The sequence below is a fragment of the Neofelis nebulosa genome, chromosome 4 (genome assembly GCF_028018385.1).
Source record: "Neofelis nebulosa isolate mNeoNeb1 chromosome 4, mNeoNeb1.pri, whole genome shotgun sequence".
Taxonomy (NCBI): Eukaryota; Metazoa; Chordata; class Mammalia; order Carnivora; family Felidae; genus Neofelis; species Neofelis nebulosa.
The window spans coordinates 164,680,741-164,706,044 of NC_080785.1; the positions used below are offsets into that span (position 1 = coordinate 164,680,741).

General features: G+C 61.6%; 3 protein-coding genes across 22 annotated transcripts in view; 1 reads left to right on the plus strand and 2 right to left on the minus strand.

Annotated features, from left to right (window-relative positions):
• Positions 1 to 5,803, minus strand: part of MYO1F (myosin IF) — a 35,307-nt gene extending 29,504 nt beyond the window's left edge. The window contains exon 1 of the mRNA XM_058728215.1: positions 5,647 to 5,803. Coding sequence (XP_058584198.1) covers positions 5,647 to 5,649 — 3 coding nt within the window. The 5' untranslated portion in view covers positions 5,650 to 5,803. The remainder of the gene's footprint in view (positions 1 to 5,646) is intronic.
• The window catches only part of LOC131510726 (uncharacterized), a 64,688-nt gene that overhangs the window by 31,037 nt on the left and 8,347 nt on the right, over positions 1 to 25,304 (plus strand). For 6 of the 11 annotated variants that reach the window (XR_009261154.1, XR_009261158.1, XR_009261159.1 and 3 more), the window contains 2 exons: positions 3,128 to 5,354; positions 6,413 to 6,734. Coding sequence is in view for 1 of the 11 variants with exons in the window: in XM_058728227.1 (XP_058584210.1) it covers positions 3,062 to 3,210; positions 3,654 to 4,380 (876 nt within the window). In the remaining 10 variants the exon portion in view is untranslated. Of the gene's footprint in view, positions 1 to 1,370; positions 5,355 to 6,412; positions 6,735 to 23,295; positions 24,470 to 25,304 lie in introns of those variants that run through there. The other 5 variants (XR_009261150.1, XR_009261152.1, XR_009261151.1 and 2 more) reach the window with 5 other exon arrangements.
• On the minus strand, positions 7,094 to 23,173 carry ADAMTS10 (ADAM metallopeptidase with thrombospondin type 1 motif 10). Of its 10 annotated transcripts, none has more exons than XM_058728216.1 (24): positions 23,045 to 23,173; positions 22,538 to 22,884; positions 22,019 to 22,175; positions 20,802 to 21,019; positions 19,076 to 19,159; positions 18,824 to 18,969; positions 18,365 to 18,408; positions 18,104 to 18,209; positions 17,870 to 18,016; positions 17,521 to 17,662; positions 14,791 to 14,898; positions 14,294 to 14,439; positions 14,133 to 14,196; positions 12,937 to 13,039; positions 12,492 to 12,625; positions 12,261 to 12,384; positions 11,226 to 11,306; positions 10,976 to 11,139; positions 10,755 to 10,881; positions 10,532 to 10,661; positions 9,991 to 10,195; positions 9,569 to 9,745; positions 9,329 to 9,488; positions 7,094 to 7,799 (listed from the first exon to the last, which is right to left on the minus strand). In XM_058728216.1, exons 1-24 carry the CDS (start codon positions 23,130 to 23,132, stop codon positions 7,642 to 7,644), a joined length of 3,360 nt encoding a protein of 1,119 aa, XP_058584199.1. In that variant the 5' UTR covers positions 23,133 to 23,173; the 3' UTR covers positions 7,094 to 7,641. The 10 variants fall into 10 exon arrangements, with proteins under 10 accessions (XP_058584199.1, XP_058584203.1, XP_058584206.1 ...); XM_058728217.1 differs by having other exon boundaries at positions 7,608 to 7,852; XM_058728219.1 differs by having other exon boundaries at positions 7,608 to 7,799; positions 10,750 to 10,881.

Genomic DNA, 25,304 nt, shown 5'->3' on the forward strand with positions numbered 1-25,304 from the left:
GCTTGGCTGTGGGCCACTGGCCTGAGCACTTTTCCTCTCTATGTGCATATAGAGAGTGCAAATGACTTCGCATTCTAGGAGATCGCATTGATTATTATGATTTACTTTTTTTTTTAAATTTTTTTTTTCAACGTTTTTTTATTTATTTTTGGGACAGAGAGAGACAGAGCATGAACGGGGGAGGGGCAGAGAGAGAGGGAGACACAGAATCGGAAACAGGCTCCAGGCTCCGAGCCATCAGCCCAGAGCCTGACGCGGGGCTCGAACTCACGGACCGCGAGATCGTGACCTGGCTGAAGTCGGACGCTTAACCGACTGCGCCACCCAGGCGCCCCTATGATTTACTTTTGATTAAGTAGGCTCCACACCCAACGTGGGGCTTGAACTCATGACGCTGAGATCAAGAGTCACATGCTCTACTGCCTGAGCCAGCCAGGCGTCCCTCACGTGAGTTATTTTTGGAAGGATGGGAGTCAGTGTGTTTCACTGTCTGTGAATTTCTTTTCTTTACTTTTTAAACTTTATTTATTTATTTTGACAGAGAGCCAGCACAAGCAGGGGAGGGGCAGAGAGAGAGGGGGAGAGAGGATCCCAAGCAGGCTCGGCACGGTCAGTGCAGAACCCAATGCGGGGCTCGAACCCACGAGCTGTGAGATCGTGACCTGAGCCAAAATCAAGAGTCGGACGCCTAACTGGCTGAGCCACCCAGGCGCTCCTGTCTGTGAATTTCATTTCAGGGCTTCAAGCGGGGGGGGGGGGGGGGGGGCCTGCCATGATGTTTGTTATAAGAAGGGGGTGCTGGCCGTGATGCACTAGGAACCCCGGGGTGCTGTGGGCAGGGCAGTGGGGAGGACAGAGTTGTGCCAGCTGCATTGTGCGGGGGTCAGAGAGGGTGCCTACGACAGGGGCTGAGCAGGGCGTTAGCTGGGAGGTTGGAGGCAGCCGGGGCGGGTGAGACCCCGAGATGACAAGGGCCAGTTGGCAGAAACAGGGAGTCATGCTACCAAAGAGTGCCCAAGCTCACCGGAGACAGAGGGGCCCCCTGGAGAGTGCTGGTGACCTCATTCATCGGTCAGATTGGGAGGGCAGGAGGTGTAGACGGGGAGTGAGGACAGCTCTCAGTCTGGCTGAGAAGGGGAAGAGGGCAAGAGGCTGTGGGGAGCCGTGGGGTCAGCGGGCATGTTTCCCGTTTTGAAGATGGGGAGACCCGAGTGCGTTGGCGAGGAGAGAGGATGAAATCGGGGAGCAAAGGGGTATTATTCACGGACTGGTGTCATTCAGGGGCCGCAGGCGGAGCTGGGGGGAGGCCTACTCTTTCTCTGAGCCAGCAGTGGGTGGGGAAGTGAGTGGGTGGGGACGTACGGGGGGTACAGGAAGCGGATCCTCTCTCTGAAGACCTCTGAGGAGTGGGGTTTTGGGTGGTAACTATGGAAACAATAGCGAACACCCCACTGGGGTTTACCGTGTGCCGCACTGTGGGCTAGGCTTTTTCCGTGAACGATCTCACTGAACCGTCCTGCACATGCTGAGGTCAGTACTATGACCGGGCCCGCTTTGTGGAAGGGGAAACTACAGCACAGAAAGGTTAGCTGTCCTCCCCAGGGCCACACAGCAGGAAGGGAGGACCTTGAAGAGGACTGGAGAGGCTGTCTGCTACCCTTAGCCCAGTCCGGGTCAGAGGCGGCCGGGGTCGGTGTCTCCAGATCAGAGACAAGGTTGGTCCTGACCAGGGTTTCCCCAGTGGGTTAACCTGGTCTCTGGGCTCCTGGGCCCCTCAAGCTGGGCCGAGCGAGACCCGAGACCATTTCCTTGCTCTGAGGTCAGAGGCCCTGATGCTGGCTGTGTCTGGCTCTCTTGGCCCCAAGGACTTGGTTCCTCTTCCTGTCCCTTCCGTCTTTCCCCCATCCAGCTGAGTGGTCCTCTGCCTCTTGCAGCCACTGACATTTTCCCCCTCTGTGTCCTGCCCTGGGCACTGGAAACCCCCAGACCCACTCCTACCCGCCTCCCCCTCTGCCCTCCGCGGTGACAAATCTGTGGGTTGTTTGTAGTGGAGGAAGAGAGGGTTTTGCTCAGGTGAGTACAGCGTGTGGAAGGACGGTCAAGACTTTTGGCGTGGGACCAGGTGGGTGCGAGGCCTGGGGAGCCCACTTCACGGCTCCAAGCCTCAGTTTTCCCCTCCGTAAAATGGGTTCCATAACAAACCTCCTCCGTGGGTTGTCTGAGGGGAGTAAATGAGCCAGTGCAGAGAAGAAATACACTAGATGCCTCGGAAAATGGCAGCTGGCGACCCCAGGAGCATGTAGAGGAAGTGATCAGTGATTGACGCAGGATACAGGAGCTGGCCCATAGATGCTTGCTGAGTGAGTGAATGAATGGGTGAAATACCACTGGGATGAGACTGTTGCTTGCCCTGTGTCACGGGTGCCCGTCTCTCTGTGGCTCCCCAGTCTCCGTGGACCAAGTGTGTTTCTAAGTCCCTTCTTTGGGGGTGGGGGTGCAATGAAGAGGTTGCGGTCACAGTTGACCACAAGCCAAGTATGACTCAACCCGATGGGGCTCTTGTGAAAGAGAGTCCGGGCTGGGGGGGAGGTGGGAGGTTCTTCAGAGAGACTCCCCCCCCAGTCTAAGGTGGACGGCTCGGGGAGCACGGCTTCCAGCTTCTTTGGGATGGACATTCTAGGCCCAAATGAGGCTGGAGGGATGGGCAGCCTGGGGCACGTGGGGGGAAGGCACCCCCAGACCCTCGCAGCCCCTCGTCAGGTAGGGGGGAGCAAGAGATCGCAGGTCAAGGGGGCTGTTAAAAGCGTGACCTTAGGAGTCATGGGGTTGAAATCCCCTGCCACTTTTGGGTCGTGCGGCAATTCACCTAATCTCCCTGCCTCCGTTGTCTCATCAGGACAATGGGAACACTGACCTCACGGGGCGGCTAGCTGCACGGATTCAGCGAGGCCAAGGGTGTGAAGCAGACCCACTAGCCTTTCTCACCACTGCCAGCGGCAGGGGCAGGCTCGAGCTGGCCAGTCCCCCGGGCTCAGGGCACAAGGCCAGGAGGAAGGGCTGGATGAGGGAGCTTTTGCAACTCGCCCTAACTGCTCTGGCCTCCCTGCTCCTGGGCGGTGATGAGAAGAGCCTCAGACAGGAGAGAACAACGAAACAGCCATTTCCTTCCTCGTTGGGGTCCTGTGAGCTGTGGTCGCCAGCAGGGAGGAGGTATGACATTGCCATGCAGCACAGCGCCCCAGCCCCAGCCCCTGGTGTGTCCCTGGAGCCTTGGTCCTGTCCTCCCCCAAACTCGGTGGGGTTCTGGGGCCACGCCCTGCATCCCTGCACCGTGCAAACAGCATTCTTGCCTCCAAAGGCTCTTGAGGTCCCCCTTCCCTTGGGGGAGGGCTCTCGGTGTCCATTTGGCCTAGCTGGAGGCCCTTCTCCTCTGGGGACGGGTGGGGACTCTTGTCCTTCTGCAGTCTTCCACCCGAACTCTCTCTTGGGCCCCTGGCCACTTCTGTCCATCCCCGCGGCTGCTGCCTGTGGACTCGGCAGCCACATAACGTACAGCTTTATGTCTGCGCTTTAGAAACAACCACCGTCACCCTCACCGAATCACCATCCCCGAGAATAACCTGCTCCTGCCTTCACCCCCTTTGCCCTCACAGTCAAACAAAAGCTGCCGATAACCTCAGTCATGGCACCCGCTGTCGACGTCACACAGAACAGGGAACGGGTCCCGCCGCCAAGTTCCCTACCGTCGCCACCGCCACGGCCACGCTCACAGCACTGGCCATCCACGGCCACACACGACCAACTTCCACTAAGGCCGCCGTTCCCACACCACCATCGCCAGGGCGGTCGTCAAAAATCAGCAGCGGACGACCAACAGCCAAAAGTGCTGCCATCACCGCCCCACTCGGGGCAAGAGCGGCCACCGACTACCGTCATTCCACGGATCAGCCCTGGAGACGACCAGCCACCAACCACAGATCAACACCGGCTGACAGGCGGCAACCATCGCCCCTGCCGACACGCACCCACGGGACTCACAGTGACCGCCAACTTGCGACGACCGTGGGCGATGACCACCATCACTCCCCTCCGCCTCCCCGGGCACCCACCACCCATCATTCAACAGCAACCGAGAGTCGCCTCCCCCGGCTGCCATCACCAACGACAGCAATGAATGGGCATCGCCCACGGGGACTGCATCGAGGGCACAGCGCGTGGCTTGGGGAAGCACTTGAAGAACACTGCTCCGTTGACTCCTTCGACACTCTTCCCGGCACTCATCGCCCCCTCCAGGAAGCAGTCGGCACCCCTGGATGGAAGTTTTGGCCTCGTGGATGGGGTCTGCCCTCTGTTTTCCCCTCCGTGGTCCTCTTGGGTTGAGTTTCTCCCTTCCCGCAACCCGCCAGGAGAGCAAACCGTTGACTAAGCATTTTGTACAGCTTCCTTGCGAGGGGGTGGATTTCTTTCAAGTAGCAAATCATTTCCTGTGTTCTTTTGATCTCCGTCTCCCCATCCGAGCGCCCGAGCCTTCCTGGCTTGGCTCCTTCTTCGAGGAATTCCCATCCCAAGCCCGGGGCTCTAAGCTGCCACTTTTGGTGGGTGAGGCACCCAGAGGGGTCCTCGGCCAGTGACCCCCGGTTCGTCACGGGCTTTCTGAAACGAGGAGAGGCTCTCTCCCAGACGAACGCAGTCCCTGCCGTCTGGTCCACCACCCTGCCTCCACCTTGGTCAGGTGCCTGCTGCGGCTGGCTCGGTGACTGTCCCAGCCACATGCTGTCGTTGACAGAGTGACAAAAAATGAAAGTCGAAGTGGTTTGCAGATGCGTGGAGCGGTGGGGGCCCATTTTAGAGGCAGCCTGGGCTCTCTCTTTACGTGTGTGTTAGGAGGCTGCTGGGTCTAGACCCACGATAGTGACGGTCTCCTGAACCCTGTCACCGCAGTCATCGCCAGACCTCAGCCTCACCAGGTGGTGACGCGGCTGGCGGCAGGGTGTCCCCTGCCATACTTGCTTGGAAGGCTTCTGGGAGTGGTGTGGCCCTGCCGGGCCTCCCCGCCTCCTGTTTCTGTGATCGCTACAGCCAGACATGCAGGCACACTGCCACGACACCATCACTGCCCCCCATTGCCCACTGGACACAGCTTCTGGCCGCAGCTATGGACTCAGAGTGGCCGAGCCCGCAGACCCTCTGAAGTTCGGAGTTTCCCGGAACACCTTCCCTATCACCACTGACTTCCAAATATGACATGTGTGGGAACTGAGGCCCAGAGAGGGGAAGTGGCTTGCCCAAGGCCACACAGGAAGATGAGGGACCAAGATGAGCTGGAAACTGGCTCTCTAAGCCCTGACAAAGGGGTATGTCCTTGTCCCCTGCAGATACCGTGTGGTCCCTCAGGGTCATCCTCTGTCCTTTGTTATTGCTCCCTCCTTGGTCCCCTATCACCATTCTGGCATCCTGGCACCACCCGATGTGAACTTGGACCCTGGTGAAGGATGCTGGGGCATCTGAGCTGCAGAGAGGGACCCCCCAAAGGGTCCTCTGTGCCCCTCCCCCTGGCCCCACCTTCTGATGGTGGCCCTGGGGCACCTCCACCTGGGTGGTTGCTCCCCACCCCTGCACTCGAGGACCCGGCCTTGAAGGACTTACCATGGTGAAGGTGTGCCACCCCGGGGGAGCGCCCGAATGGGTCGTGGCGGGGGTCCAGGCTCAGGGCGTTCTGGGGGGCGGCTCGGGCATGGCCCTGCTCCTGCTCCTGTACCGGACTCCTAGCCTAGTTCCTCTTACAACAGCCCCCCCTCCCACTTCCTTTGGCGGGAGGGGCCTCTGCTACAGGGGAGGAGGGACGCTGGGCCCCAGGGCGGGGAGAAAGCTCCAGCAGCAGAGGCAGGGCTGTTTGGGGCTCAGCCTGGAGGGAGAGGTCAAGGGTGGCCGCAGCTGGCGGGCCCCAGAAGGCCCCTTCTCCAACTGCGGGGACAGGAGCTGCGGCTGACAGCATGCAGGTCGGCTGGCTGCAGGACTGACTGTTCTTCCAGGGGGGCATCAGGGACCTATTGGGAGGCTCCGGCCTCTTTAGAACCACTTCAGAGGTGTGTCTGTTCGGGCACCTCTGAGCAAACTCCCACTTCCAGGGCCGCCCCTGCCGCTACTTCCTCCAGAAAGGCCTTGGAGGGCCACGTGTGTCACGAGGAGTGCAGGAGTACCAGGAGCCACGGGCAGCTCTTAGGGTCCCAGGCTTTGGATGTCAGCTCTGGATTTAACAACCCATCGGGTGGTGCCAGATTTAACAACCTGCTACTTCAGGGGCGCCCCACTTTCTTATAAAATGGGGGGCGCTGGCTCTCACCCCAGGGCCTGGCACACACAGGGTTCCATCAGGTGTTGGCTCACCTCCTGGTCTCCCCTTGACATTTAGGACATGGCAGTTCGGAGAGGTCGGCGCCTCCCGGCCAGGAGGAGGAGGAGGTCGAGGCCCGAGGCAGGCGACCCTGGGAGCCTGCGCTCCTGGCGGTAACACAGCATCGTGCTTCGAGGCCGGCAAGCCGCAGCGTCCCCTAGTGGCCACACCTGGGGAGGAGCGAGTGTCTCCCGGAATCGCTCGCACAGGCGGGGGGCGCTGGGTAATCTCAGCGGTGCCTCCAGGCACCTGCGGACAAGCAGGCAGGTGGACCTTCTCCTTGCTGGAGGCTTCAGAGGGGGGTTCTGCAAGGAGGTGACGCTTGGGCCGACGCCGGAGGGTGAGTCGGAGTTAACCGGCTGAAAAGGGAAGGGGAGGGACCACCTGGCGGAGGAAGCAGGTCTAGCAAAGGCCCGGAGATGGGAAGCCGGCGGGAGATTGAGGAACTTCGGGGAGGCCTGGGAGGCCGCGTGCGGCTGGGCGGGAGCGAGCCCCGGGCCTGGGGACGTGGTGGCCGGGATGACAGGTGCCTGACCGGGTAGCTCTGAACGCCTCCTTGAGAAGCTGTAAAATCACTGGACTGTGGTCTGTGCCGGTGAAAGGCCCCTTTGGACTGATGGGGGCCACCTGCGAGGGGCCGCGGCCGCATCCATTCGGTGGAGGGGACGGAATGTGAACAGACATATTGACGCTCGGAAATCTACACAAGACAGAACTTTATTGATGGAGGGCTTCCTGGCGAGGGGTGTGTGGGCCCCAGGGCAGGGCCTGTAGCACCATGATGGGGGCGCCTGGATGTCGGGGTCCCCCTGGGGCAGGCAGGACAGAGGTTGGGGTGGATCTTGCCAGCTCTGCCTCACCCCTGTAGCTGGTCTGGTCAGGGGGAGGGTGTCAGGGAGGCGCTGCTAATCCCCCTCCCCCATGGAAGACATAGACCCCCCCTCCCCCCAGCTCAGAGTGGAGGGATAGGGCAGTGCTGGGGGCAGGACACCGGCAGACCCCCTCCCCACCCCCACTCTTCACAGTACATATTCCGGTCAAAGGGGGGGCAGTATTGGGGGCTCCCTAGGGGTGGGTGAAAAGGGCGCTAGGGCGAACAGTTGTTCCCTCCTCAAACCCACCCTGGAGGGGGTCTCACTATGAACTGGGAGAGGGGATGAGGAGGGGCCCTGGGGGTGGCCAGCCCCTCTCCACCCCCCAGCCAGGGGCCCTGCAGGGGTTCCCAATAAATAACTTCCGGCTTCGTCTCACCCAGCTCCCGCCCCCTCGGGCTCCTTCAGGCTGGCCAGCTGCAGGCATGGTCCCCTCCAGCCGGCGCCCAGCTGTGGCTCCGGGGCCCGCGCGCCCCCTAGCGGCCCTGGCAGGTTTTGCAGCACATCTGGCGGAAGTAGGCTCTGCTGCAGAACTGAAATTTGAGCACCAGGGGGCAGTAGGCGACCTTGTTCACATCCTTGCACTCTGGAGGGGGCGGGAGAACGGGGTCGGGGTGGGGAGGGGGGAAGGGGGGAAGGGAGGGATCAGATCTCCGCGCCCCTTCCCTGAGGGGCGCGTCCGCAGCCCGCACAGGGCTTCCTGGCTTCCCGGTGCCTCAGTTTCGACCCCTCTCGGAGGGAGCTTATAACTATGAAACTCAAGGCGGGGCTTCTAAATATGTGATCAGGCTTTTGGAGGATTTTGAGAGAGTGCGCCGGGTCTGGGAGTATTCCCTTTCAGTTATCCTTTTGGTCCAACCGGGGCTGCCATCCTTCCACGTTTTTCTTTGTGACAGACTGAGGGTTTTGAACTCCAGAAGAGTCACTTCCTTTCTGGGTGTTTGTGTATTTTGTGTTCACGGCAATCCGCCGTCTGATCGGGACAATGATGCGGGCTCCCACTTGGGCAGTGATGTATGGTAGGGCCTGGTGCTTAACAAAGGGCTTCGCGTGGCTTGTTTTATTCCATCTCCCTCACGCAGCCCCCCCCCCCCCCCCCCGCCACCAAGTGAATCTAGTATTGACCCCCTTGACAGATTAGAAAACCAAGGCACAGAGAAGGAAGCTCAATCCAGTTTGGTTCTAGTGCCCAGATGAAGTGATCTATTGCTCTGTATGGAAAATACTTAGGTAGAAAAAAAAAAAAAAAAAAAAACATGGGGCGCCTGGGTGGCGCAGTCGGTTAAGCGTCCGACTTCAGCCAGGTCACGATCTCGCGGTCCGTGAGTTCGAGCCCCGCGTCAGGCTCTGGGCTGATGGCTCGGAGCCTGGAGCCTGTTTCCGATTCTGTGTCTCCCTCTCTCTCTGACCCTCCCCCGTTCATGCTCTGTCTCTCTCTGTCCCAAAAAAAAAAAAAAAAAAAAAAAAAGTTGAAAAAAAAAAAGAAAAAAAAAAAAAAAACGGACGTATTTAAAGCAGTGGTTCTCAAGGGAATGCTAGTTTGCCCCCCAGAGGACATTTGGCCGAATCTGGAGACATTTCTGGTTGTCACTACAGGGAGTGGGGGAGAGGGGGCGGCGGCGGCGGGTGCGGGAGCGCTCTTGGCATCCCGCAGATACAAGTCAGGAACGTTGCTGAATATCCTACAATGCATAGGGCGCCCCCTCGAATTATCTGGCCCCAAACATCAATCGTGCCCGAGGTTGAGAGATTCTGGCTTAAAAAAAAATCAAGCAGCTAATGGGACAAGTGGAGATGAACAGGGTGAAGGCCACGCAGGTGGGCTGGGGGAATGGCCCGAGTCTGGGGGCCCAGAAGGATCAGGTGCCTAAAAAGCTAGGCACGCAGTGGCAGTTCGTACATGTTTGCAGGGAGGGGTGGTGCAGGACGGCCTGGAGGGGACAGAGAAAGGCACTTCGGTGGCTGCAGAAGCTCCGGGCCAAAGGTCAGGACCCCTACGCTCTCCTGTGGCTTCCTCCGCACCGGGCCCTCCCGCCGCCCCTCGGCCTCCCGCCCCACATACCTTCGGGGCCGTCCCCGGGGGGCGCGCTGTCGCACTTGGCTTCGCACTGCTGCGTGGCGGGCGGCCGCAGGGCCTCGGCGCACTCGCGTGACGGCTGCCCGGTGTGGCTGGAGCAGCGCACCGCCCTCTGTTGCTGCCCGAGGCCGCACTGTGCGGAGCACTGCGGGGAGTCGCCGCTGAGCCTGGGCAGGCCAGGCCCCCGGGCGGCCCCCGCCCCCGCCCCCCAGGGCGCCGACCTACCTCGCCCCACTCGCCCGCCACCCAGCGAGCTGGGGGGCAGCGGCGCAAGTTGCAGCGCATGGTGACCGGCGGCTTGGCCGCGGGCGGGCAGTGCCCGGGGGGCAGCGTGGCGCGGTGGTCTGAGCTCTTGCAAAGGACGACGCGGTGGCGGAGGCCTGGCCCGCAGCTGGGGGTGCACTGCAGTTGGAGAGGGGGTTTCGTGCTCACGGGCGCTCCAGTCCCCGCACGCACCGGGGTGGGGAGGATGGTCGTCCGGAGGGAGGCGAGGAGGGGTCCGGCTAACCTCGGGCCAGTCTGGAGGGGGCGCTCTGGGCCCAGCAGGAGGGGCTCGTGACCGCGCAGCGGTGCCTCGGTGGGCACCCCGATGTGGGCCCCCCGGTCCCTACCCCCCGCTGCGCAGCTAGCGGGAAGGGGCGGCTGACCTCTGACCAGTCCAGGGCCACCCACTCCGGCGGGCAAGCGGGGCCCTGGCAGGCCTCCAGCACTGGCGGGCGCGGCTGCGGGCACGCGCTGTCGTCCAGCGCCTTCTCCTCGGCGGCCGACACGCGGCGCTGGCACACGACGGAGCGGCTGCGCACGCCCGCATCACAGCTGCGGCTGCAGCGCGACCAGTTCCCCACCACCCAGCTGTGGGGAGGGGGCGGGTCTGAGAGAGTGTGCGGGGCGGGGCTCCCCGGGGGCGGGGTGCTGGCCTATCCCCCTCCTCCCCCATAACCCGCATCTTTGTGGAAACTGGCCCGCGGTGGGGCGGGGGGGTGCCTGCTGCTTGCAATATTATCCCGCGCTGGGGGGATCGTCGCCCTGTACCCGCGCTGCGCCTGGGGACGTGCATCACCCCGGCGGACGTGATCACCTGGACCCGGCTAAGGGGCATCAGGGGTCCGACCCCACCCCCACCCCCCTCCAGTCCTGGGAGCACTGCCCGCCCCGCTCTTGTCGCCCTGCGCCCTGGCAGGCACTCACTCGGGTGGGCAGGGCTCTGTGTTGCAGGCGCGCTGCCTCTTGGGCAGTTTGCTGTGGGCGCTGCAGTGGTGGGGGGCCACGGCCGAGCTGTCCAGCTGATTGCGGCACTCCACGGCCTGCACCTGGCTGCCTGGGGGTGGGCGAGAGACCCGCTCAGCCCTGCCACGACCAGAAGGTCAGCCCAGGTGACCCGGGCCCGCCCCTGAGCCCACCCCGACCTCACCGCCGGCACACTGGGCGGAGCACTTGGTCCAGGGTGCATAGTGCCAGGAGTAGGGGGGCAGTGCATCTCGGGCGATGGGCGCGTTGAAACGGTAGCGGAGGGCAGCCAGCTCTGTCCGGGCCAGCACCTGAGGCGGGGGAGGGGGCCATCACGTGGAAGCCAAGCTCTAGTCCCCACAGGGAGGCTAAGGTCTTCCTGCACCTCGCTCCCACTGTCGTTACCATGACGATGAGAGACGCATTTATAGGTCCCAGGGCTTCCAGGCTCTGTGTCTGATCTGGCCCCTGTCGCAGCTGAAAGGTGGTCCCAGCCAGGGGCAGGCGGTGCGGCTGGGGGGCCCCGGGCAGCCCCTCCAGCAGCAGTGACTCCTGGTTCCCCTTCAGGGCTAGGGGGACAGCACAGGGGTCAGACCCCCAGCCACGCTGACCCCCTCCTGACCCCCCAGTCCGCGTCCCTCCACCTCCGGCTCACCCAGGTGACTGAGGGAAAGGTTCAGGTCCTGGATGAAGATGTGGACGGAGCCTTTGGGGATCCAGACGACTTCCTCATACCCTGCACGGTGGAGCTGAGAGGTCACCCACTTGGCCCTTCCCCCACACCTGCCTACCTCCCCCGTTCCTGGCCCCTGATGACAACAGCTAACCACTACTGCGCTAAGTGCTCACAGGGACCTTCCACAGCATCCCCGGCTCCGGGCCTGTGAATCGGATGTGTTGTCACACCCATTTTACAGATGACGAGACTGAGAGGCTCGGAGAAGCTAGGCAACGCACCCAGGTTTGACCGCTAGGAACTGGCTGGGCTGGGGTTTGAACCCAGACTTTCCTGCCTCTCTGACCACCACAGTGGCCTGGTCCACCCCCTCCCCCTCAAGCATGCAGCAGGGCTGGCTGTGGGCACAGGGGAGGGGGCACCTTGGAGGCCCCGACCCACATGGCGACGCAGCGATTTTAACAGCTGGAGTTAGGTTCGCAGTGGGCGCCACCACCTATGTCCCGGGCCCCTCCCTGTCCCCTGGACCCTACACTTGGGCCTCACTGTGTGTTTGCTTCCAGAAGTCCCTGCTCCCATCCCCCCACCTCCTCCCTGGGGTCTCTCTTCTGCCCAAGGTGGGGAAGCATAGTCAAGTTCACCACAGCCTGCAGATGTCCCTCCCCTAGTTAGCCTTTTCCCCTAGCACGGTGTCCCTCAGCCCCCTGGCTCAGACCATGGAGAGGGATCAACTCCCCCCCCCCCCCCCCCCCGCTGCCCCAGACCCGGTGCCAGGCCCCCAGGGTGGGGGGAGGGGAAAGGTTTAGGTCGCTGACCTTCTCCTCACGTTAACTGCCAAGGCTTAGGCACCAGAGCCCAAGCTGGTCCCTGACCCTGATCTGAGGCATTGCTCTGCCCCCGGGACTTTTTGGGGTCCCCACGGGGCCCCTGGCTGCTGTGACGGGCCTGTGCTGCCCCCCTGGCCCCCCTCCGTCGCCAAGTGGGGAGAAGGAGAGGGAACCGGAGATCTCTCACCGGCTGCAGGCGAAGCTGGGCTGAAGACCCCCTCAATGGTTTCGCAGGCACTGCCGTCACCACCACACACCCTGCACTTGTCCTCCCTCAGGTCGGAGCCCAGGACCCGGTCACAGCCCACGTGCTGGGGAGGGGGGTGGGGCGGGGGGTGGGAGTGTCAGTGAGCCCTGCCTCCCTGCCTCCACCCCTCCGTTCCCTTGCCCTCTCTCCACCTCTGGGAGTCCCCTCCACCTTGCACTCGCCGCTGACGCAAATGTCCACTGTGTCTGGGCGGCAGGGCGTCCCGTCCACCACGGCTGCCGCCCTCTCGGTGTAGAAGTTGAAGCCTTCAGCCAGGCACGTGAGTGAGCAGGCCTTCACGCCCCCTGGGGGGGCACAGCCCCGTCAGACCCCGAGGGCCTGACCCGCTTGCTCCCTGGGGGAGCTCCACAGGGGACACCCCGCTTGCTCCCTGGGGGTGGCGAGGCATAGGGCAGACCCCAGACCCGACAAGGACGGGCAGGTTGGGCAGACAGTCGGGGTTCCCTGCGTCCAGCTGAGGAACTGCTGAGCCACATCCTGGGCTCTGGGGCCCCTTGGGTGAAGGGGGTGCTCTGCACAGCCCCCCCCACCCCAATGCTGTATCCACCTGCTGCTGTCCTCCACTTCCCCACGGCCTCCTGAGGTCCTCACTCACCTCCTCGGTATGTCTTCCATGTGTAGAATTTTCCACGGAAGGGGACACTGTCAAATTCAGAGCACTGCATTTCCCTGAAGTCCTGAGAGCCTGGGGGACAGTCCTGGGGGCGAGAGAGGGGAGAGGGAGGGAGGCCAGCTGTAGGGGGGATGCAGTTAGGGCACAGGCTAAAGGCCAGAGGCTTGATGCTCAGAGCAGGGATGGGTTGGAGGGGTGAGGCTGAAGGCAGAGAGGCCAGGGAGGAGGCTGTGGAGGGCCAGGTGAGACTGGTCAGTGGCCTGGGCTAGGCCTGGAGCTGGAGGGATGGGGACGTCTGAGATGGAGCAGGTGACTCATTAGAGCGTGGGGCCAGCTGGGGATGATGGCTGGGTTTCTGGTTTCAGACCATGAGGCCTTTCTTGAGAGAGCAGGCCTAGAAAGGAGCAAGGGGCACTCTTTATGAGGTGTGTGTGTGTGTGTGTGTGTGTGTGTGTGTGTGTGTGTGTGCGCGCGCATGTGGACTCCCTGGAGACATGAGCCCCTCCAGGTGGAGCTGGGAAGGCCACCCACCCCTCACTGCAAAGCTTTCCCTGGCCTCTGAGCCCTCCTCTCCCCCCACCGCCCCTGCAGTGAGTCCTGTGCTTACTGGGTGTGTACATATAAGGCTCATTTACAGCCAGGAGCCCCAACCAGCCATGGGGACCCCCCAGCGTTTAATAAAGGGGCAGCAGTGGAGAAAAGGAGACAGAAGGTGTAGACCGAGAGGCTGGGGGTACAGGGCACGGGTGGTGCGGGCAAGGCAGGAGTTTTGGACCGGGGCCGAGGTACCTGGTTAGAAGGGTGTGCAAGCAGAGGACCCCAGCGTGGCCACTGGGTTTGGTGACAGGGGTGGGTTGGCTTGGGGAATTTGGGCTTTGAAGGGAGGGGGCGAGGCTCGCCATAGCTGGTGGAGGTTGTGGGGGTCAAGCAACTTCAAGGTGGGAGACTCATCTGCTGAGAAATGGAAGGAGCTAAACGCTTGCAGGGCGTGCTGGCCGGGTGGGCGCCGGGGCCCAGGGGCAGGTGTAGGGAGGGCAGGACAGGGCGCGGCTAGCCGCCGCAGGGTCCCGAAGAGACGGCAGGTGCCCGGCTGAGGCTCGTCCGAAGCTGATTCGTGCCCCTTTTCCAAGCGTAAGAGGGGCCGCGGATACCCGGCCCGGGGTCCTGGGGAAACTCACGTCGGTGTTGCAGGAGCGGTGCCGCCGTCTCTCACCCAGGCAGTACTTGCCCCCGATCGTTGGCCTGGAAGGGGGAGGGGGACAGGGGAGATACCGGGCGGGGGGAGACGGACGGCGGGGCCCGCCCCAATCTCCCTTTCCGAAAGGTCCTAAGGTCTGACCTGGGGCTGTCGCAGTGACGGCTGGAGGAGGACACGCCGCCGCCGCACGTCCGGCTGCAGTCGCCCCACGGGGTCCACGGGCCCCAAGCCCCGTCCACGCCCTCCGGCCGCGACCCGAAGGGGACGCACACTCTCTTGTAGCACCACTGAGGAGAGGAGGGGGAGGCGGAGGGGGTGAGTCCGGCTCCCGGGATCCCGGCGCTCCTTCCTGCCCCGTCCCCCCCCCCCCTCCCAGCCGGGGGTCTCAGCACCCCTGGGCGGGGACGGAAGGGGGAGGGTGGAAGTCTGAGGACCCCGACGCAGGCAGCGCAGGGGCGTCGCCTACGCAGACGGCCACCATCAGGAGGTGAAACTAGCTTGGGACCCAAGCGGCGGGAGACGGGGCGGGGCCTGCGGGCAGTGGGCGGGGCCAGAGCGAAGGAAAACTGGAACTGCGGCGCGGCGGGCGTGGCCCGGGGCAGGGGGCGGGGCCGGCGGGCGGCCTCGGCCGCGCTCACCCCCTTGTCGATGGTGTGCGTCTGGCACAGCGTGCCCTCGGCGGCTGGAATGCTGTTGGTGATGCACCGGTTGCTCTTGCTCAGACACCACAGCTCGCTGCAGACCTCCTGCGGGCCAAGGCGCCCGCTCAGGCTCGCCCCCCGCCCTCCTCCCTCTGGCAGCCCGCCCGCCAGGCGGCGACCCGCTCTCTGCCGCCTAGCAGTGGGGCCCCGGCGCTCCTTTGCTGGGTCTCAAGGAGCCTTCTTGAATCCTCCTGTGGGGCATGGCCTGAGACCTCCTCTCTGCCTCGTGAGCCGCACTTATCCAACGTCCGTGTGTGCCATCAACTCCCTTATGCATTATTACCCGTTTCACTGAGAAAACCAAGGCTCAGACAGGTAAAGTCACTTGCTAGGGATCACACAGCCCCTGAGGGGCAGCCTGGGTTCTAACCCAGACCTTTGATGGACCGGTCTGTGATCCATTCACCCTGGTGCCTCCTGAGTTTCCAGAAGGAAACTTGGGACCTGTTGATGAAGCAGCCCCTGGGAAAACAGCAATTCTGAAAACTCAGGCCTGGGAGACGGCTCAGGTCAAAGGCCTCGTTTCTGAGTTTTTCCAGCTGGTGGTCCTCCTCGTTGCCCCCACCCACCCTGGGGAAGCTCCCAAAGCTTTTACTCTGTGGGAGGCCGAGGGGGGGGAGCGGGCGGGGGGAAAGGCCAGGCTGGATCTGGGTGGGACATTCCTGTACCTCCCTCACTGAAAAATCTGCCCACCTTCTTGTCTGAGTCCTGCTGGGGCTGGGCCAGTCCCAGGAAGTCACTCTGACACTTTAGGTTAATATCCTTGGACAAACCCCAACGGGTTCAAGTGTGGCCAAATCTCTGACCCTCTAGCCTATGTCCTGCCCCACCTCCCAGGGTCTTCCCTCCCAACACCCAAGAAGTGGAGATCCTTTGGTCTCCTTTTTACTAATTATGTGTCATTTCCTCTCTGAACCGAATGCTTTCAAGTTTTGAAGGTTTGGGATTGGACCAATCAATGGCTACAGCAGGGTCCCTTGTCTGGGTCAGCCTCTGAGAGACACCTGCACACATATGAGAAGTTCAGAAGGTTTTTCTCAAATCTGCTCCCTCAAACGTCCTCCAGAGTCCCTGCCTTCTGCCCCTTCAGGGCACACATCTCAGCTAAAAACTCATCCTGGATTTCTGGCTTCACTTGGCTTGCGTCCTCCTGGCCATTTGTAAAAAAAGATCACATGCCCCAGGGCCCCTCGGGACACCTCTTAAAGAGAGCTGGCTGTTCCAGTCCTGCTTTTCCCCCTGTCCACAAGGAGGCGCTGTGGTGCACATGCATGAGTGGGGTAGGGGTGGGGGGGGCCACTCTGGGAGAGAACCACTCAGCCCCCAACTTGCAGCACATGCCCCTCTTTGGGCCTCAGTTTCCTCATCTACAACAGAGGCCTTGCCTACCTAAAAGGGAGAGGCATGTGGCAGGGTAGATATGAAAGGGATTGCATAAATTCCCTGATGTTGTGTAACAAGGACCACAGCTAGCTCTAGACTAGGCTCGAGGCCCAGCCCTTTACACGTTAGCCAAGTTACATGTAGTCAATACTTTCCCCCTTTGCCAGGGGCGCCGGGAAGATGATCCTTGGAAAAATAAAAGGAAGAATCAATTCAACATACAGCCAGCACCCATCCACGCTCCATATTCTGGCACCTCCTCCCCTCCCCTACCTCCTTGTGACATTTGGAGTCACAGAGAGACCTGGATTCGAATCCTGGCTCTGACGTGTTCTCGAACTGTGACTTTGGGCAAGGCACCCTCCCTACTCCTCAGTCCCTTCATCTGTCACGTGGGATCGTCAAGAGTTTCAATGAGATGATACGTATCACACACTTAGCACATAGCGAGTGCTCAGTAAGCGGCAGGCATTGTCATCATTGTTAGGACACCTGGGATAGGCAGATGCCCTAGGGTAGCTTCCAGATTCTTTAGAAATTCATTAAGGGTGCTGTCCTTAACAGCCAAATTGGGGGTGGGGGTGGGGGTGGGCAAGAGTCACTTTACCAGCTGCCTGTTCTTGTGTTGAGTGAACATGGCCTTAGCTTGGCCATGTCAACTCTCACCTCTGGAGTCTTGAGGAAGCCAGCAGGCCTCCAGTTTCTTGGGGGCAGCTGGGAGCGGGACCCCCAGCTTGCTTGTCCATGACAGGACGGGGCTCTGGAAGTCGATCTAAACCTCATAAAGAGTGAGGGGGTTGGTCAGGAGGCTCAGGCTCGTCCAGCCAAGGGTCAGGGCCAGGTGATTGTGTGAACCAGTTGCTGCGGGGGGATGTGGGGAGTGCAGACAGGGTGGTGTCCTTGGAAGGCTCTGTCTGGTTCTTTGCCAAGTGGGGAAGATGGTCCATCCCCAGGGAACTATTTCCACCCAGTTTGGATGTCTGGTTAAAAATGGCCCAGTGAGGGGGCTTGGGACGTTAGTTCTGCTAAAGCCACAGGTGGCCTGATATGCTGGACAGAAGGTAATGCCCAGGCTCTCCCTGGCCCCGCCCCCCCCAAATCAGGGGGTCTGGAGGACCAGGAGATCCCATTCTCCACCCCAGTCATTGCTGGAGACCATGTGACCCTCACACACCCGTGCACCTCTTCTCCCCCAGCCCCCAAGGGGGCTCACCCCCTTCCCGGCTCTCCCACCCCCTGCGGCCCCTCCCCTCCCAGGAAGGAAAGCAGGAAGGCTCTCTCTACCCCGTATTTACACTGACGCGATTTGACTCCATGTTGGAAGCGGCACTGTTCATCCGCGTCGTAGGCCTGGCCGGGTGCTACGGTCGGGTACACGAAGTCCTGTCTGGGGGGCCGGTTGTTCAGGCACAGCCCCAGGCCTGAGCTGTGGTGAGAAGAAAGCAGCTGTCACGTTAGGGGGCTGCAGCCGAAGAGCTCAGGGAACCCACCCAGCTGGGGGCACGGGTCCCAGGGAGCAGCCCTGCAGGGAACGGCCCCCCCCCCCCCCCCCCCCCGGAGGCACTCTGGTTTCCAGACCCTTCCCCCGCCCCCGTGAGCCTGAGTATGGACAGGCGGGCGGGCACGTCCTCACTCCAGAAAGCTGGTGATGTAGTCGCGGCTGCAGGACGACCACACGAAAGGGTTGGTCTTCATGGTGATGTGGGCGGCCATGAGCTTTGCTGGGTCCTGGCCACGGGCCCCGCAGCTGTTCCCCACGCCATCGTGGTTCATGCCAAACCTGGGGAGAGCAGGGTCGGCTCTGCGGGCGCCCCGGGAGCCCGCCCCGCAGTCCCCGTGCTCCCTCTGCCGCGTCCCCCGGCCTCACGTGTGTCCGATCTCGTGGGCGATGGTGAAGGCCGTGGCCAGGCCAATGTCCTCGTTGATACTGCAGCTCCTCTCCCGCTCGCACATCCCGCCCACGGGTGCCAGGCCTGTGCAATGGGCACGCGGGGCGGGGCTGGGCTCAGGCTGCGGTGACAGGCCCGGCCACCCTGCCGGCTGCCCCCTCCCCCCTCCCCCCACCGGGGCCGGGGTCAGCCGGTCCCCTGCCTTCACGGGCGCCTGCAAGCCCAGGGGGCATAAGTACCTAGCGTGCCACACGGTTTGTTCTTGTAGATGCAGATGTCGTGGCTGTGGAGGGAGAGCGGGGCGGTGAGGGGCTGGGCTGCCTCCCTGAGCCCTGCTGGTGCCACCATGACCATCTGGGGCGGCTCACTTCTGCCTGCCTCTCGCCCCGAGCCTTGTGCTCTGCCCCCAGCCGACCTTGGGGATGCCGGGGGTGCGCGAGCGACTGGCTGACCGCAGGAATGAGACGGCGAGTGAATGGGTGCACCTGTGCCCACCTGGCCCACTGGCCCTGCGCCTCCCCCCACCTGCTCTCAGGCTCCCAGCAGCCCCTCCCCGCCCCTGGCACCCCACTGGAGTGGCCGAAGCTTCCCAGCCTCTCCCATCTCCCGGCAGGCGTGCCCCCTGCTTGGACCTGGACGGTCCCCGGGACCGCTTGCTCCCCCGGCCCACGTCCTGGAGCCCTCCCCGCCCCCCTCACCGCGTGATGAGCACCGCTGTGTCATGGTTGGCCACACCGTTCTCCGGAATGGCGTTGCCATGGCCGCTGCGGTTCACGATGGATTTCTGCCACTTACAGAAGCTGTCCAGGGACTTCCCGGCGTGGTGGGTGATCTCCAGGGTGGGCTGCGGGCAGACAGAGTGAGGTGCATGGGCGCCAGCCGCGCTGGGAGGGCAGGCAGCGCTGGTGTGCAGGGGTGGAGGGGGTGGGGGGGGTGCAGGGCCCGCGCACCTGGTCCTCCGTGAGCAGGATGAGGCGTGTCACCAGGATGTTAACGATGTTTCCCAGACTCGAGTCCTGGAAAAGTTTGGCAACCTGACCTCCAAGAAACAAGAGAGACCGAGTCTTAAGAGGGGCTCAGAGCAGAAGACAAAAGGCAAGACAATGACGGTAGCTGTCTTTTGTCACTGTGTGCCGGGCGTCAGGCTAAGCCTCCCGGGTACGTCTTCGCACGGGTAGGTACTGCGATCCTTCCCGTTTTACAGAGGGGCAGACTGACACGCAGAGAGCTGGCAGGTGCCCCAGGTGGGATTCGGGTCTGGGTAAGCCCGCCTACACAGCACGGTTGCTTATCAGTACATTTCTTCCTGACCCACCCCCATTCAGCTCATCCCTGCCCACCCCGCAGCAGCCCTGGACATCTGGCCTCATTCCACCGCCGTCTAAAGGTACCAATCTGAGCATCACCACAAGCAGGGGGCAGGAAGCGTTGGAGACAGTGGCCAGGGAGGGGGAGGGAGTGCCCAGGGGTGAGTGGGCCACACGGCGCAGTGATCTTGGAGCCTGGGGCATGCCTGTCCCACGTGGAAACCTCCAGAAACCCTGGCAGGTTTTAGGTAACTTTGACAGCCCAAGGGGGGGCGGCAGGGCGAGGGCAAAACGTGGCAGCATCACACACGGTGTCGCGTCAACACGCTGGGCCCTCTGTCTGTCTGCTGAACCTTCTCTCCTCCCTTTTTGCTTCAGGGAAACAACAGTGCCACGTGTCAGGCTCTTACCGCGTGCCAAATGCTCCGTCTGGCTTCTCTCCCCACCCCCACCCCCCCCGCCCCCGCCTCTTACCCTCTGTGGTAGATGCCATTATAACAGTATTTTACAAGGGTGGAAACGGAGGCTCAGGGAGATCCGGGGGCCCGACCGAGATCTGGTATGGGCAGCGGGTATATCTGAGTGTGGGTCAGTGAGGTCACCTGTACGGAGTTACAGGCAGGTGCTTGTAGGAGAGTTCCGCACGCGTACAGGTATGGGCCCGTGTGTGTGTGCTGCTAACCTCGACAGGTATGGGCAAGCCGTGTCCTTATTTTATTTTACTTTTGAGAGAGAGGGTGCAAGTGGGTGAGGGGCAGAGAGAGAGAGAGAGAGAGAAAGAGAGAGACAGAAGAGGGGGAGAGAGAGAAGCGGGGCTCGTGTTTTACCCAAAGCGCGGCTTGAGCTCACCCTATGTGGGGCTGAGACTCACCAACTGTGAGATCGTGACCTGAGCCGGTCAGATGCTTAACCAACTGAGCCACCCAGGCGCCCTGTGTCCTTATTTTGTATAGGAGACGCTTATACAGCACCTACCGTGTGCCAAGCGCTGTTCTAAATACGTTTATCGATTCACTGCGAGCACCTTAGCCTCGTGAAGTAGGTACTATTACCAGCCCCATTTTACAGATGGGTAAACCAAGGCACAGAAGTGAAGTAACTTGTCCAAGCTAAAAAGGAGCGGAGTTGAGATTTCGGCCCTGGCCCGCAGGCTATCGAGTCCACGCTCCCGGCCGCAGAGCTCGGCTGTTTCCCCCCATTCCTTGCCACACGTGCGTGGGCCTCCTTTCCCACTCCGCCCCCCTCCATTCCGATTCCCTGGCCTCAGGTCGGGGCTAGTGGGTGGAATGGTGAGACCCCTTTTCCTGCCCCCCCCGGGGGCTGGCTCCAGGTCTCAGGGCCCCACGCCCAGGGAGGCGGAGGCACTTACAATGTTCATGATGGCCAGCACGTACTGTTCCACGTCTCGGCGCCCGTGGTAGGCCACCATCATCTTGTCGGCCACCACCAGGGTCTCCACGTAGCGCTCTCGGCTGACCGAGCGCTTCAGGCCTGGCTGGCCACGCTCTGTTTCATTCCCCAGGGGCCTGGCAGGTGGCGGCTTCAGGGTGCGCAGCCACCATGGCCGCCCCTTCCACGGTTTCTCGTCTGGATGGACAACTTCTGGTCAATCCGCTGCCTGCCCTTACTGTCCAGCCACCTGTCTGATGGCTCATCTGCCCAACTGGCCGCCAGACCCCTCATTCTTCGGCTACTGGGTGTTCTGGTTGCACAAGGTCTGGTTCTACAGTGCGTCCGCTGTGCAGACGTCTGGTTCTACAAGGAAGGGGCTGCCCCACTGCCCAACTGGCTGGTCGAACAGCTGTCCCATAACAGCCAGCACGACCGTATGGCTTCCTGACAATTCTGTTGCCCAAACGTGTGTGTGTGTGTGTGTGTGTGCTTGCAGGACTTTGTGACCTTCCAACCGTGCCACGTTCTCGTCATCGCACAGCCCAACTGCCCCATGGTCTTACTGCCCAACCGGATCCAGTGCCACTGTCTCACGGGCCGCCCGGCTGTGAAACCACCCGCTTTTCTGTTTGTACAACTGACGGCGGTTGTACGTCTGCCACAGCGTCCTACTCCCAGACTGTCAGGTGGTGTACCTCATTTAATGTCCCCGGGCTCTGCCTTTGTCCCCACGGCAACCTGTTTTTCTAGCTGTACAATTGCCCTGGTTGATATCTGTCTCATCCAGCTTTCTTACCTTCCCATTCCCTGACCCTCTGATCTAGAACTGCCCTCCTGAAAGTCTGGCTGTACATCGGACCTTCTGAACGGTGTTTTTGCTGTGCAATGGCTCAGGTATCTGCAACTACCCGGCCGCTAAACTGATTGCACAGGAATCCTGGAGGTGGAGGGTTTTATACCTGAGCACCTGTCTGGCTGTCCAGCTGCCTGTGTCACTCACTGATGGACCATCAGACTATGGCAGTGATAGATGGGCTGTTTCACCGCCCTACTGTCCTGCGGTCTGGCTGTCTGCCATTTCTCCCCGCATGTAGCTACCTGCTGACCTTCTGCAGGGAGAGACACTCCTGCCTACCTCTGCCTTAAGGCAAAGATGTGCAGCCCCTCTGCCCATCCCCAGAAAGACAGGTGTACCTCTCACTCCACAGGCTGTGTCCAGGTGGGGGTGACGCAGAGAGGAGCGCTTGTATACCACATGGGGGCCACTCTCCTCTGGGCCCTGGGTTCCTTTGGGCCCAACTTGCAGGGGCTCGATCAAGTATTCTTCTTCATCTGCCACAATGAGGCCATGCTAGGGGTTGGGGAGTGGGCAGAGGGCTTGGATCAGATTTTGCTCCCAGGACCCATGGGGCCCTATCTCTGTCTTTATGATTTCATTCCTTCTATCTTACTGGGGTTCTGTTGCTTCTCGTTTTTCAGCTTCTTGAGGTGGATGTTCAGTTTATTAATTTTCAGCTTGACCCCCAAAGCTATACATTCTCCTCTAAGTTAGGCTTTGGCTGCGTCCTAAAAAAATAACTAATCCTTTTGATGAGCTCAAAATGCTTTCAAAATATCCACCGTGATTCCTTCTCTGACCTCTACGTAGGAATGTTTTTCTGAACTCCCAAACTTGTGGGCATTTCTCCCTGCTTCCCAGAACCCTCTGCTCACCAGGCCCCCACAGGTGCTGATGGCCACACGGGAGCTGCCGGCCTGGCCCTGCAAGTGGCCGGCGTAGAGGCAGTGGGGCCGGGCAGCCCTCTGCCAGGCCAGGCCCTCCCGTGTCCAGTACTCCACGGAGACGTGCCCTGCTAGAAGGCGGGGGCTGCGGGTCAGGTTCAGCAGGAAGTGGGTGCTGGGTGCAGCCACCTTGTAGAAGAGGCGGGACTCTGTGGCTGGCCCTGTGCCCCGACGCTGTCTCCGGGGGGGCGGGGGCGAGAAGGCCAGCAGTGCCCCATTATGGTCCACTCGAGTGGGGAATGCGATCTCATAGCTCTCCAGACTGGACAGGAACTCATCTGTGGGCGAGGGTCAGAGGCTTGGGGTGAGCCTTGGGAATGACCCGTGTCTTGGCTGCTTGGCTACAGGGCCTTCCCCGCATTGACTGCCATCCCAGCCCCACTGACCCTTCCTCAGCTCCTTTTTCCCTCCCCACTGTCGCCCCTGGACCACCCCTACCTTGAGACCGGAAGGCATGTAGGACTTCGAATGTGAGGCCCAGCCCCAGGGTGAGGACCCAGCGGAGGATATGGCAGGCGGGAGCCATAGAGGCCACGTGTCCACATGTCTCTCTCCAGCCCCGGCTGCCGGCAGCCCCCACAGCACCGCCTCCCCTGTTCACAGCCTGGGCAGCATCACTGGGCTCCTGGGAGGGAGGAGTTGGGTCGGGGGGGCGGGTGCCTGGTCCCACTGCCCAGTGTAGCCAGTGCCAGGGCCCCTCACTCCCAGCCCCAAGGATGCCCAAGGCATCTTCTCATTCAGAAGTCCCCCTGTCCCCACCCTCCTCTTCCTCCCTGTACTATTAGGATTCACAGGGATTTCGACTTTGTGAGCATCTATGAGGTGCCAGCTATTGGCCTGAACGTTTTTGCACCATTTCACTTCATTTCCACAATAATCCTGAGGATTCCTTCCCTGGGTAAGGACTACGTATGACATGGAGGCTGTCCTTGCCCACCATGGGGCTCGGTCTCCTGGGAGTGACCGAATGGGGAGAGTTCAGATTGTGACAAGTTCTCTAGGAGAAAGAACGAGGAGGCTCAGAAGCAGGGGTGTGGAGGATGAGCAGAAACTCATCCAGTGAAGGGACAGGAGAAGGCGCCCCAGACGGAGGAACAGCAGGGGCAAAGGCCCTGAGGCAGGGAGGAGCTGGGTGTGGACCCAGGACCACAATGGCTAGCCCGGCTGGGGTGTCTGGGCAGAGTGCCCGAAGGGGAGGGTCCAGGAGGGCAGTGAGGAGAGGCTGGCATGGGACTCGCTTGAAGGCTGTGTAGGTCAGTGGGCATTTTCAGCCCAGATTAAAACGGAGGCCAGTGCTTGGCTCCCCCTACTAATCCTGTCCGACCTCAGCCCTACCATTAGATCCCCTGCCATGGGTAGCACTTTCCACCCCACCAGCAGGGCTGGGTACTGCTACAGGTGGCCTCTGTTCCTGTGACCTCTCTTCTAACCCTGTATTTCCAGCCTGGCCCCTGGTTCTGCTCCTTCGCCTTTCAGATTCTTCTTTCTGGAAGCTCTAGGCCTGCCCGGCAGGTCTCAGTTTCTCTGGCATCGGCCCCGGGCCAGCTTGCTGCACACAGACACCACCAGGGGCCACTACCCTGTGCCAAACCCTCCTCCCCACTCCCGCCTCCACCCTCCTCCTCCTCCTCCTCTCTGCAGTTTCCCCCTTAATCACACACTGTCTTGTTTTCTTTGCAGCCTGGCCAAGTCTGAGAGTCGGTCCCCAAACAGGGCAGTTCAGCACGCGAGGGAGGGAGCCAGGTTCATCAACAAGATGCAGATTTAGAAGGTGACATTACCCGCTTTTGCTTGTACCCCTCCAGCAATGGGGAGTTCACGCCAAGATACTCTGGGACCCTCCTGCTCCCTTCGGCTGGGCAGGTGATTACCCCTTGTTCGTTTGTTTGTTTTTACCTTTTGGGGGCTTCGGTTGATGGCGTGGTATCAGACACCTGTGCGTGAGCCTCTCTGGGCCTCAGTGCCTCTTCTTCGGTGCCTGGACAGGGAGGGGGCAGTGAGGGGGGGGCGCTGGGCTGGGTGGGAAGTTCAGGGGGGGCCCAGAACACTCTGCCCTTCTCCCTGACCCTGGTGAACCTCCCCTGGGAGGATGTGATCATCCTTCAGGTCCTGGTCCCCCACCAAAGCTCCCTCCTCCCCTGTCCCTACCTCCTCTTGCTTTCTGTCCCCTAGTCCATCCTGGAGACCCTAACCAGCTCTGATTAAATCCCTTCCTGGGTCGAGTTGCCCTGACCTCCTCCTGTCTTAACCCCCCCCCCCCCCACCCCCCACCCCCATCATGCCAAGGTGGCAGTGTTTTGATTGCAAGTGAGGCTGGAAGCCCCCTCCCCCAATCCTGTCCCTCTCCTTTCCTGCACCGCCACGCCTGCTGTGGAATCTTCTCCCGCAGCGGCTCTGTGGCTCTGGTCTTGGCTGCAGTGCCTTTGAGTCTCTCCTGCTGCCCATCCCTGAAGTCCTCACGGCTGTCCTCTGGGGCTGGGCCCCTCCTCCCAAAGACCTCACAGCCTCCCTCACGCTTCTGGCTCTGCTGGGGCATGGGGGACAGTGTGGAAGGACCCATGGGTGAGGATGGGGGGTGTGGAGGGGCGGGGTCTGACGGGGAGGGCTCACAGGCGTCTGCCAGGGCAGGGCAGGGCAGAGCATCCGGGCCAGTGGCCCAGACCACAGGGTGCTGTAGGGAGGTGTGACCTGCCCGGGG